At 47.0% G+C, this 13,389-nt stretch overlaps 1 protein-coding gene across 1 annotated transcript in view; it reads left to right on the plus strand.

Annotated features, from left to right (window-relative positions):
• Positions 1-975: 975 nt before the first annotated feature.
• The window catches only part of LOC144244271 (guanylate cyclase 2G-like), a 43,376-nt gene continuing 30,962 nt past the window's right edge, over positions 976-13,389 (plus strand). The window contains exons 1-7 of the mRNA XM_077779529.1: positions 976-1,359; positions 2,562-2,910; positions 4,433-4,542; positions 7,434-7,619; positions 8,925-9,069; positions 11,533-11,668; positions 12,798-12,907. Of these exons, the coding sequence (XP_077635655.1) occupies positions 976-1,359; positions 2,562-2,910; positions 4,433-4,542; positions 7,434-7,619; positions 8,925-9,069; positions 11,533-11,668; positions 12,798-12,907 (1,420 nt within the window). The remainder of the gene's footprint in view (positions 1,360-2,561; positions 2,911-4,432; positions 4,543-7,433; positions 7,620-8,924; positions 9,070-11,532; positions 11,669-12,797; positions 12,908-13,389) is intronic.

Here is a 13,389-nt window from a genome sequence, read left to right on the forward strand (position 1 = left end):
ACCAGTGGGATCCAGAAGAAATCTGATGGTAGATGGAGACTGAACAATTTATACTTATAAGCATTTGCCCAGTTGGTGGCTGGGTCATCTTACCTGGGGATAGTGATGGCTTTCCAAGGGGCAAGCCATCCCTGTAATACTTCATGTGAAGCAATATTTCATATGTAACGTATTATATATGTAATACATTGTATGTAATTCATCAACAAAAAGATGTTCTCAGCTCTGCCCGGAGCTGTGTAGACAGAGAGTTAATATTCATCCATCAGTAACATCTCCCTGGTGCCTTAGGCCTGGGTGAGGGATACAGACTATACCAGCTGTCGGTAATCCCACTCACAGCCATCACCTCACTAGAGGAATTTTCTGTAAGATAGATTCTGCAGGTGATAATCATCATTATTGTAACGATATTAACATTGTCAATCGCCATCATCTAACATTGATGAAATGGCTCTTTGCCCAGGTATTACGCCGGGCACCAGATCACTTTTAATCCTCACCATGTCACTTTGGTGAGGATCCCTTTGCAGTTTTACCCCCAATTTATGGATCAGAAATGAAGGCATAGAGAGGGGACCTAACATGCCATAGGTCATACAATATGTGGTGAAATCAGAATTCCAGCCCAGGGCATCTGTTCACACTTGAGTGGTTCTCATGATTTTTACTTTACTAGTAAAAGGCTAGTGGGGATGGAGTGGGACTTACGTGACCTTCCCAGGACCATGAAGTCTGTCAGTGGTCTCACCGGACCCATTACCAGGGCTTGATGTCTCCCAGCCCCAGTCTCTTTTTTCAAGACTGCTGTTTTTAGATGTGTTAGGACAGACTCTGAAAAGGGAAGGTTTTGGTTAATTAATGCCACTGAGTAGAAAGCAAGCTGCAGTCCTCAGGGACTCTGCACAACCATTTAAGCTCCTGGTATGAGTGGTCAGGAGGCTGCTGCAGTGATATAGGTGTTAGATGTCATCTATGGCTCCCAGGGTGGGTGCTGAGGACTCCCTCGGATCTGAGCTCTGTTGGCAGATCGAATGTCATGTTGCCCACCCAACGCTAGTTCTGACACTCTTTGTCAGCCTGCTAGTGACTTGGCTTGAGGCTGCTAAACTCACCGTGGGCTTCCAGGCCCCCTGGAACATCTCTCACCCATTCAGCGTGCAAAGGCTGGGTGCAGGCCTCCAGATTGCCATGGACAAGATCAACTCAGAGGCAACGAACCTTGGAAACTTCAGCTGGGAGTTCACTTATACCAATTCAACCTGCAGCACCATGGAGTCTCTTGTTGTTTTCATCAGCCAGGTCCAGAGAGAACATATTTCTGCTCTATTCGGACCAGCATGCCCAGAAGCAGCAGAGGTAGAGTATAGCCTTTCAGAAACTTTGGCTGAGTGTTTATTGGAAGGGATGGTGTTAAAAAGGATGGTACCAGGGTGCCAGGGTGGTTCAGTCAGTTAAGTGGCTGACTTTGGTCATGATCAGGTCATGATCTCTCAGTTCATGAGTTTGAGTCCTGTGTCAGGCCCCTGTGCTAATAGCTCAGAGCCTGGAGCCTGCTTCAGATTCTGTGTCTCCCTCTCTCTCTCTGCCCCTTCCCAGCTCGCACTCTGTCTCTGTCTCTCTCAAAAATAAATAAATGTTAAAAAATGTTTAAAAATGATAATACAGACTTGAGTAATCTCTTGGCAAGGATGACATTGTTATAAATAATAACTATGTAGGTCTTGGGTACCATTTCTTTGAGATGTAATAAGACCATTTAATTAGAACACTTAATTTTTTTAAATCTTTTTATTTATTTCTGAGAGAGACAGACAGCATGGGCAGGGGAGGGTCAGAGAGAGAGAGGGAGACACAGAATCTGAAGCAAGCTCTAGGCTCTGAGCTAGCTGTCAGCACAGAGCCCAACGCGGGGCCTGAACCCACGAACCATGAGATCATGACCTGAATCGAAGTTGGACGCTTAACCGACTGAGCCGCCCAGGCGCCCCCAGGTAATATTCTCTTTAAGGAAAGCCTTTCAAACCAAAAATTGTTAGTTAGTTCACTCACTAGCTTGTTCATTGTTTAGACTTGGTGTTATTGTATGTAGACCTTCTTATTCACTCTAATGCTGTCAGCCACATGGCTCACATAGATTAAGTGGAAAGTGAATGCTTCGTTTCAAACAGAAAAATATCATTTGCTTGTGTAGATTTCCCTTTGGTGTGTGTCATAAATTATTCAGTGATGGTAAAAGTAAATGGGAAAGAGTGAAGCATGACAGATTGCAATAAGCCAAGGCAAGCAAATAAGACAAACACATGTATCTTTTTAGTTAATGAGATTAACTTTGTGGAAGTCCTTGACATCCTGTCTCTGACAGGTATTGATGCAAAGGTTGACTAGAAAGAAGCATTGCAGTCCATGGATCTGAGACATCATCATCAATATTCTAAAAGAGAGGATTCAGTATGACCCACAGAGTCACTGAATCCAAAGTTTATGCAGACACCTTACAAAGGGGTTTGAGTGTAGCATAAACTAAGTTATGGAAAGACATCTTTTTGGTTACTTTCAAGGTTATTGGCTTGTTGGCCTCAGAGTGGAACATCCCTGTGTTTGACTTTGTTGGACAAACTGCAACCCTGGAAGACAACTTCTTATACGACCTCTATGTGCAACTCGCGCCACCCATAAACAAAATTAGTGATGTGCTCCAGAAAAGTCTCCAGTACCTGGGCTGGAAACACATTGGGATGTTTGGAGGTCACTCTGGGACTTCCTCCTGGGATGGAGTGGATGAATTGTGGAAGGTTGTAGAGAACGGACTCAAATCCCACTTCACCATCACTGCCAGTGTGAAATATACCAACAGTGATGCAGCCTTCCTTCAAGAGAATCTTAGAAGCGTGTCCTTGATTGCCAGAAGTAAGTAGGAAAGAGTCTTTCCTTGCTTATGTTTATAGAGACAAATAGGAAAAGCAGATGGCTTGAAAAAAAAACTAAGAACTCTTCATTTTTCTATGGATGTAAAAAGCAGAAGGAAACAGGGTACAAAATTAATGGTACATAAAGGCATCACCAAGAACAAAGTTTTTTTTTTTTTTAATGTAAAGTATAATCCCTGATGCTATAGTATTATGATGCACAGAGTAAGTTCTGGAAGTATCTTCCAGGTGTGCTGGGTCCTTACATTTGGGTTATTGTTTAGAGCATGGGCGGTGGAGACAGACAGCCCTAGGTTTGCAACCAGCCTCTGACACTTTCTAGCTGTGTGCTCTTGAGCAAGTACATTAACCTCTCTGTGTCTCTGGTAAAATGGAGACAATCATCTTACCTACCTCACAGAATGTTGAGGCTTAAATGAAGTTGTGCCTGTAAAATGCTAAACATAATAATTGGTCAGCATGTGACAGCAATTATTTTTGTTGTGGTACTGAAGAGGCTCTACTTTCCAGCATGAATTAGTAACTGACTCCTTTCTGTTCTTCATGTAAACTAAGCCCTTTATGTCCTTTACAGTCTGGGGACTTGGGGACTTTCTGATCCCTTGGCCTGAAGTGCTACCTGCAATTCGGCCCCACCTCACCCAACCGGCACTCCTTCTGTGGTTAGGTGGCTTCCTCTTATCTTTCCAGACTCAGCCCAGAGCCCACTTGCTCCGAGGAGCCATTTCAGACTATCTGATATGGAGCAGTTCACCCCCTCTCACCACCACCACCTCACCCACGTTAGTATGAGAGCATCCTTTCCCCCTCATGAATTAGAATTTTGAATGCTCTCTTTAATCTCTTCACTTGTATGTCATGTTGCTGTCAGCTCCCTGAAGGCAGGGGTCTTCTCTCTTGCTCGCTGCTGTATCCTGTCTGTAGTACAGTGCCTGACACACAATTGGGACTCAAATAAGCAGATTATCATTTACCTCCTTTGAAAAAATAAGTCACTACTTAATTTGAGTGTCAAAATGCATGCTGATGTGTTTGGATGGAAGAAAAGCACTGTGACCTATTCTTCCTGCCCCTCCACCACAAATCCTCCATCCAAAGTCAGAAGGTCTAAATGCTCCCGATTCTGGGTCCTCTGTGAACTCCACCTAATTGCTGTGTGGCTGATGAGTCACAAGCCAGATATGTTGCTGTGAGTTAATTAAACGAAGAAATGAGAGCCCAGAAGTGGTCACAAACTCATTTTGGCTTGTACTTTGGGAGACAGCTGCAGGGAGGACCTCTGTTCTGCCAGCTTGTGCACTGTTGACATGGTCCCAGAAGTATACATGCTGGGAATAGTTTGGGCATTCCTAGTTCCTACCCGAAAAAGTTCAGGTCTCTTTGGCTTCATTGGAGTGGCTATACTTTACAAAGTGTATGTGTGTGTTGTGTGTGTGTTTGTGTGTGTCGGCACATGTGCATGTGAACATGTACCATTGGCCGACTTTGTTTTCTCTTCTTAGTTATCATCTTAATCTGCAGCTCAGAGGATGCAAAAATTATTCTGCTGGCTGCCGAGAACCTGGGACTCAACACAGGAGAATTTGTCTTCATTATTTTGCAGCAGTTGGAGGTAGGTGCTCATGAGCCCTCCATGGCTCCCGCAGAAAGAAGTAGCAAGCAAGGAGCACTTGCTCTGCTCCAGATGCATCAGCTCACTGAATGCTCACTACTACCACTTGAGGCAGGCACCCTCGTCTCCTCATTGTAGGATCAGGGCACTGAAACTGAGTTGAAAGAATTTACCCAGAGTTCTTCTGCACAGTAAGTGAGAGGTTCCTGGTGGAGCCCTGGTAAAGGCCTCAAAAGACCAACATACTGGTCTCATAAGACAATTCTTAGGTGGTTTGGTTCATTTGGTAATGGTCGGGATGACTAAAACGTACTGCGTACCTCCTCTAAGTACCAAGTTTCACCTATTACTTGTCTCATTGCATTCAGTATTCCCAAGAGCCCCACGACGCAGATTTACATGTATAATTTACACGCATCATGGCTCTGGATATTTCCAACAGTCTTGTAAGGTGGATGTTGTTAGCATTCCCGACAAAAAAAACCGGAGGCTGGGATAACTAAGGTACCTTACTCAAGAGCTCAGAGCTCCCGAGTGTTAAAGCTGGTCTTCCAAACTGGGTCTTTTGGACACTGGGACTGAGCCCTTTGCCCCAGTAGCTCTGCCTTACAGAGCGTTTACTGCCAGGCCCCACCGTGAGCACTTGGTATACTAAACCCATTTCAGCTCACACCACCCCATGGAGAGATACTTTTTATGGATCCTCTGTGAACTCATAGATGAGGACTCATAGAACTTATAGATGAGGAAACTGAGATCCTGAAAGCTGAAATACCGCACCAGAGGCCACATGACTAGTAGGAGACAGAGCTAGTATTTAAATCCAGTGGGCTGTACATTTAACACCATACCACACTAGCAGGCTTCTAAAAACTGCCACTTGGATTCAGCTATGGACACAGTGTATAATTTTTCTAGCAGTTTTGTCTTTCTAAAATGATCTTGTTGTACACAATCATGAGTTGAAATAGGGCAAAATGGAGTGAAGAAAAATGTCTAATAATGCTCCAGATTTCTTTTACCTTTTTATCAAGAGTATTTTCAATTGCCCAAAGTGTCTCAGACTTCTCTGGGCAGCCAGTTGGAATTCTACGCCGGACTTCCCAGAACATCCATCCACCTTCCCCTGTCATTGCTGGCCACCCATTTCTCTCCACTGCTGTCACCCCTGCCTTAAGACAGATGAGGAGATACTGGGCCAGGTCTTAGTATTGACAGGGAAGCCCTTCAACACCCTTGTCGCTTTCCCCCTAAACCTTGACAATGACATTCCAGCTGGATTATAGTGGCAGAAATCATATAGAAATAAAAATATACCACACAACATCCATACAGTTGAATTCATGCTGCTTTAAGAAAGAACAGCATCAATCCATTCTAGAAAAAGATTCCCAATGTAGGCTTAAGTGGGGAAAACATCAAGATGCGGAACAGCATTATAGGGTGATACTACTTATGTAAAATGCACACCCATGCAGAACGGACAGGAGGGAGCCATGGGGGAATTGGGGAAGATTTTGAAGTCTTTCATGTATATACAGGCAATGAGTAGGCATTTATTTCATAATAGTAATAATACAGATAATAATTATCATAACAAACTACTTAAGCCATAAGAAAATCAAGAATCAGCAGTCCTGATGAATGGGTAAAGAAGAAGTGGTGTGTGTGTGTGTGTGTGTGTGTGTGTGTGTGTGTGTATGCAATGGAATAGCTGCTCAGTGATGAAAAAGAATGAAATCTTGCCATTTGCAACAACATGGATGGAGCTGGAGGGCATTATGCTAAGTGAAATAAGTCAGAGAAAGACAGATACCATATGTTTTCGCTCATATATGGAATTTGAGAAGCTTAACAGAAGACTGTGGGGGAAGGGAAGGAAAAAATACTTACAAACAGAGAGGGAGGCAAACCATAGGAGACTCTTAAATACACAGAACAAACTGAGGGTTTATGGGGGTGGGGGAAATGAGTGATGGGCATTAAGGAGGGCACTTGTTGCACTGAGCACTGGGTGTTGTATGTAACTGATGAATCATGGGAATCTATCCCCGAAGCCAAGAGTATACTGTATATACTGTATATTAGCGAACTTGACAATAAATTATATATCTATCTATATCTATATATCTATACCTATCTGTCTAAAGAAGTAAAAGTCAGATTAAAAAAAAACAACAACAGTCCTAAATTTTTCAAGTTTTTTGCTACCCATTGCTAGAAGGTAAGGTTTCTGCATCTTAGGGGCTTGACACCCCAGGTAAGTTTTTAGTAATTATTTATTTATTATTTTTTGGCTTCCTTCCCATTGCTTCAATGCTAGCTCAAAACTTTGTGGGCTCTCAGGCCCCCTGGAAAATTTCCCAACCGTTCAGTGTACAAAGGCTGGGTGCAGGCTACATATAGTAAAAATAACCAGCATTGATTGAGGGCTTAACTTATACCAAGCTGGGTGCCAGGATCTTCCATAGACTGTGTCATTTAATCCTCACACAACCCATGAGGCAGCGCTAGCACAGTCTGTAATATATTAGATAGGTGAGTGAGCCCAGGGCAGAAAGGTTAGGTACTGGTCCAAGGAGACAGTCATTAGATGGTGGAGCTAGCAGAGTATGGCCTGCCTTTCTCCAGGCTTCAGGTTCTTACTGTTGTATAACACTGAGACGTAATTAAGAAAAAGTTAAGAGCTTTGCACTTAATGTGCTCATTAAATGCTGTTTGTTTTCTTTGGCTTACCACTCACTAAATAAATTACAGCCTAAACTTTGTCCTGCAAGTTGTGTTTCCAAGGATTACAGTGAAGCGATTCAAATTCGACATTGACTTTATGTAGTTCCGTTGAATGGGAATATTTCCTACAGAATGACTACATTTCTTTCATTGTGTTTCAGGACAGGTTTTGGAAGGAGGTTTTGACAAGTCAGAAGGCGATGCACTTCTCCACAGTCTATGAGTCGGTGTTTCTCATAGCCTTTGGCTCCTATGGAGAAGGCCCTGGAGATGAAGACTTCCGGAAACAAGTCTACCAAAGGCTGAGAGGGCCACCCTTCCACAGCTCCATATCCACAGAGGAGCAGGTCTGGTGTGGGGCCTTCCTGTACAGGCCCCTGCCCCCTTCTTGAAGGATGTTTGTGTTTGGCTCTGATAGTCTCCCTCTTATTTCCCCTCTGCCTGCCTCACCCCCCTAGTACACACACACAGCCACACACGCACGCAGATGAGCATGTGCGCACACAGCCACACACTTTCTCATCTTTGACAGCCCAACGTAAACAGTAGTCTGATGCTGTCTTGTGAAATCCGTACCCCAAGACCATAGAGGAGGACAGAGGTTACTAGATGAGAAGTCGGTGGCCTTTGGAATCAGAGACCTGGGCTCTTATCCCAGTTCTGTTACTTACTAACTGTGGGCCTTGAGGTGAATTGCTTAACCTTCTACACGTCTGTCTCTCCACCTGAAAAAAAGCGACTCATAATGAAATCTGCCTCTGGGGAGTGGTTTTGAGTATCTAACAAGCCAGCACATGGAAGGAGGTAGTAACAGTGGTAACAAAGCAGATTGTCTAGAACAGGGAGAAGCAGGTCAGGAGAGAGGCCAGCAGCCAGTGGTGGTCTCTGTATGTGCGAGGTGATGGGGAAAAGTGTCTCATTCCCACAGAGAATTCTTTACAGAGACGCCATTGGCCAGAGCTGGAGCCACTTCCAGTGTGGGGCCAAGGTGACCTTGAAGGTGATGAAAGGTCACTGAGGACAGAGGTTCCATTAGGAACAAGGTGGCTCATTGTGGATCCTAACACAAAAGAAAAGATGACAATTGACAAATACTGAGGGAGTCATCTGCTAAGTGTCAGCTCTGTGCCAGCTTCTACGGGGAGAACAGTGCCTAGCCCTGAGTCGGCACTTATATTTTTGTTGAGCAAATGAATACAATAGAACATATGTTGAAGACCTACTATGTGCCAGGTAGTGAGAATGGGAGTATACTTATTCTACCTCACTTAACTATCCATATCACTATCGTGACAGCGGTTTTCTCATTTTATAAATAAGTGAGGTGAGATTCAGAGAGATTCAGAGAGGTTATGGAACTTTACCCCAAGTCCCACAGCCAGTAGAGCAGCAGGGCCAGCCTGGCTCTGAAATGTGCCCTCTTTCCATTAAACCAAACTCCCTCCCGCCCACGCCTGACCTGCAGGATCATGTGATCTCATTGGGCCCATGAGGCCCCAAGAGGCCAAGTGTGGTCTTTAATAGGGGGTTTGATAGCACAGACCCAGGCACTTGGAGGGCCCTCCTCTCCCTGGGGGACGGTGGAGACCGTGGGTGTGTTCCAAGGTGAAGAGGACGGAAACAGAGAAGGTCCTCCCCGTGTTCGCCTCAAGGTGAGCCCTTACGCCGCCTACCTTCATGACGCGGTGCTGCTCTACGCCCAGACAGTGAGGGAGCTGGCAGCCGCTGGCCAAGATTTCCGAGACGGGCGACAGCTGGTGGGCACCCTGAGAGGCTCCGGGGGCGCTGCACCGCAGGGTGAGTGGCTTGGCCCCTCTGGGTTTTCTCAGCTCGGGCCTGCTGCTCCGGGGGCAGACTCGGAGAAGCGGGCCTGTGGCTCGAGGCCTGCTCACTGAGTCACGGGATCTTTCTCAGGGAGATTCTTCTTCAAGGGCTGGCTGAGGTTCAGCCTACCAGCTTCCCCGGGCCGCTCTTCCAGGTCTATCCAGAAGGCTGCCCGGACCAGGTGAGGGGGCCTCCGGGAGACCTCATGCCCCCACTCTCCCCACCACCACCCCGGCCTCTGCCACCACACAAAGTCTTTCCCACTGCCTCTTTTGAACTGAATCTGGCTAGAATAAAACTCAAGTCTGTGAGGCCTGCCTCATGGGATCACTTCCACAGTCCGTCCCATCCTGTGTCCTTCCTGATGGGGGCGCTGGGCCTGATTCCTGACTATTAACTTCTAATGGTGGGACCACCTGATCTGGCTCCCCTCACAGGGGGAGGATAGACTTGGGGGTAAATCACCCTGGGTGGTGAACAACTGTTACCAGCTTTCAGTGTACTCCAGTTTCTCACTTCTAAGGCAGAGATAATACCTCCTGATATAGTAATAATAGCCAGCATTGATTGAGGGCTTAACTTATACGAGCTGGGTGCCAGGAGCTTCCATAGACTGTGTCATTTAATCCTCATACAACCCAGGAGGCAGCGCTAACATGGTCTGTATTATCTTAGGTAGGTGAGAAGCCCAGGGCAGAAAGGTGAGGTGCCTGTTTTCACAGGCTCGGTTCACATGTGCTTCATCAACTTCTTTTCCAACTGGAAATAGTAACCAGCTTCCCTCCCTCCTTTTCTTTGTGACCTTGAAGCATTTGCTTAGAAAAAAAGGAGATAGAGTGTCTACCTGCTCTTGTTTTATACCCTCTGTCAGATCAATTTATTTCCTCTTTCCTGCCCTTTTAGAAAATCTTAACGTTAGCATCAGGGGAAGGTGTGAAGGCCAGCGAGGCCCTTTAAGAGATACCAGGGCATGTCACCTCAGGGTTCTGGGGTGCCTGCGCTTTTGGGGACTCAAGGCTGGAGGCTCTTCCCTCCTTCCAAACTGGCTTCTGTTTGTTTTTTTCATTAAAAAAATTTTTTAATGTTTTATTTATTTCTGAGAGAGAGGCAGCATGAGCAGGGGAGGGTCAGAGAGAGAGGGAGACACAGACTCTGAAGCAGGCTCCAGGCTCTGAGCTGTCAGCACAGAGCCTGATGCGGGGCTCAAACCCATGAACCATGAGATCATGACCTGAGCTGAAGTCGGACACTCAGTTGACTGAGCCACCCAGACGCCCCGAGCTTCTGTTATCTTATGCACTGTCAGGCGGAGCCTGGACAGAATCAGGATATTTGTCTCTGCTTCTTGTATTCATTTCAGTCACACAGTGAGTAGCAGGACCACAGCCACAGAACTAGTAAGTGCCAAGGGCCTTCACGTCAATTAAAAAGAGGCTCTTGGCCAAGGAGGTCAAATTGGAAAACTGAACCCCCATCCCCTCTTTGTAAACAAACTACACGCTGAAAGCAGCAACTGGGGCTGTGGCACTTGCTCCAGCTCTGTCTCTGTGCCAGCCTTGGTGGGGAGCTGTGCTCGGCCCTCACACTCGGGGTGCCAACACGCATTTGCCCAGCCAGGCAGTGCCGGGTCCTGGGGAGAACGCGGCACTTGGAGCCTAGCAGGCCTGTCGTGTCCTGGCTCTGGAAACGCTGGGGGGCAGGGGGATCTGCCCTCCAACCTCTGCTTGTTAAGAAGTGGTGCCTCCTCAGCAGGGCCAACTGGAACGAGTCATGTGAAATCACCGTGACCCGCAATGCTGGGCACACAGCAGGTCCTTAATAAATAGTCATTTTGTGTCCTGTCCCCAGGGGGAACAGAGCAGCGATAAGTCCTATGTCAGACCATAGGTCCTAGTCACAGGTATGGAAGAGCCTTATGTGACTCCTCTGGGACCTCTAATGTGTCCTTTGTGCGTGGGGTTGAGCATGTCCTAAGCAAGGACAAACAACACACCTGGGCCAGGACGGGGCCCCATGTCAACACCAAGCACAAACCAAAACCAAGAGGCAAGGGGCTCGCTAAGAACAAACTCTGGAAACTCATGCCCGGTGCCTGGCAGGCCATCTGCCCCCTTCTGTCACATCTGATTGTGGGTTGTTTATTTTTTTAATGCTGGCTGGGCTCCCCAGCACAGGCCTAAGGACACACATCTGCCTGCCCAAGGTGACTTTTGTGCCCCACCAGGGGACCACTTCTGAACCATCTCCTTTTTTTCACATTCCTCCTTGGCGCTCTCTCAGATTCCCTGAAATGGCAAAAACCTCACGACTGGCTTTGGATGGCTGCTGGGCGGGGCTTCTGCTCATCTGAGCTGGCCGGTGGGCATTCCCAGCCACATGCCCCTCTCTGTCCACCTCTCTGCCCCCCCTTATCTTAGGCATCTTCTCTCTTCCCAGGAATCACCGGCCCCGTGTTTGTGGACTCCCGGGGAGAAAGGCACATGGACTACTCAGTCTATGCTCTACAGAAATCTAGAAATGGGTCCCTCTTTCTTCCTTTTCTTCAATATGACAGCAAGCAGAAAGTAATCAGGTATCAGCAGGACCTTTCTCTGTGTTCAGATCGCTCTACAAGAAGGGTCCTGGGAGGGGAGGGGAGGGAGGGCTGGTGGTCCGGCTGTGAGGCCAGTTTGGGATCCAGCTCCTAGGATCCGCCACACTGGTTGTCTGTTGCTCCCTGAACTCATATGAAGACCAACTCTGGGTCTTTAAAATAACCTTGCCCTTGCTTGTGGGTGTGGCTAAGCCACTTCAGATCCTAGTTTAGAGCACAGGGCCCCATTCACCCCCAAGTGCACCTCCACAGGACCTTGGCCTCTCTGATATCGCAGCCAGGCAGGTCCCATAGCCCACGATCTCAGTGAGAGGCCCTGACCTAGGGGTGGTGGAACACAGCTCCCCCTGCAGGGTTGAGTCCCCAGCCAGCCCAACCCACTCAACACAGGCATCCTGATTCCCAAACAGAGAGCCTTGTGGACAGCAGGATGTGCCCGCTAAGCTGGGCTCCTGTACCCAGGAATCCATGGGGGAAATAAAATTCTCTGTTTTTGTTCACTCAATCAATGTGAAAACTGAAAGGAAACCTAAAGCTTAATTGAATTTTTACTTGTCCCTACCATCAGCAGCCCCAATCCAGACTTGATTTGACACATTTTTCCCTCCCCAACCATATGGAATTCTAATGTGCCAAAGTAAATTGGCCCAGGAAATGAAATAACCATGTCAAACAGATCCTCAGCATTGTAGGAACAGACATTTTCCACGAAGGGGGCGATGTTTTGGTCTGTGAAAGGTCAAGGTGCTGTGTAATGACATTTGTCTATATCAAACCTGGGAGAAAAATCCCAGCGACACTCCGCATTGGCACATCATTTTTAAATCAAAAGTGACAGAGTTTTGATCAAAAGATTAAGTCGGCTCTTCTCCCCAACAGAAAGATATTGCCCCTCCATGAATTAGATTATCTGCAGGTGAGTTTGAAGACTCTAGGTGAGGTGGGAAAATTGAATGGGTCACCAAATCCTTGAATTAAGAGACCAAGGCCTGCTTCTTGCAAATGACGTGCATGTTTTAGTTGCCTCTGCTATGCCTAAGGTAGAGACAAAGTAGAATAAATGAGGTGGGCACTGACTCTGTCTTTTTTTTTTTTTTGAATTTTCAAGACCCATGAGGAATCTCTCCACTCTTCCTTGGCCCCATGGCTTGCTTCCTGAAGACAGACCCAGCTGTGGATTTGACAATGAGCTCTGTGGAACGGTGCCTGCTTCTACAGGTCAGTGCGGGTGCTCAGAGAAGGCAGTAGGTAAGGATTCTCCACAGGAAGATATCTCAACAGCGGTGGCACTACTGAAATTTGGGGCGAGCTACTCTTGGTGTGCGGATGTGCCCTGTGTGCTGCAGAACTGCCTCCCAGGCCCCCGCCGACCACAGGCTAGCGGCGCTCTGTAGTTAACAGCAACCCAAACACTCTTCAACATCACCTGCCTCCCCTGTAGAGAACCTCAGCTCCAGGGAAACCCGGCTCCTGGGATGCGAGTCTCAGGGACTTCATTTCTAAGGACTTAGAGTCGGAACGAAGGAGTGTTACCTGGTGCTCTTGGAATTAGATGGATCATAACTGAGAACAAGTCTAAGAACACATGGTGAAAGTTCAGTAACAGTGGTAGCGGTACTAGAAGTCATCACTGTTGTTAAGTTTCTATACAAAGGGGGAGGTGGGCGTAGTTGCCATGGGAACCAGAGGGGAGGTCAGAA

The sequence above is a fragment of the Crocuta crocuta genome, unplaced genomic scaffold (assembly GCF_008692635.1).
Source record: "Crocuta crocuta isolate KB4526 unplaced genomic scaffold, BGI_CrCroc_1.0 scaffold138, whole genome shotgun sequence".
NCBI lineage: Eukaryota > Metazoa > Chordata > Mammalia > Carnivora > Hyaenidae > Crocuta > Crocuta crocuta.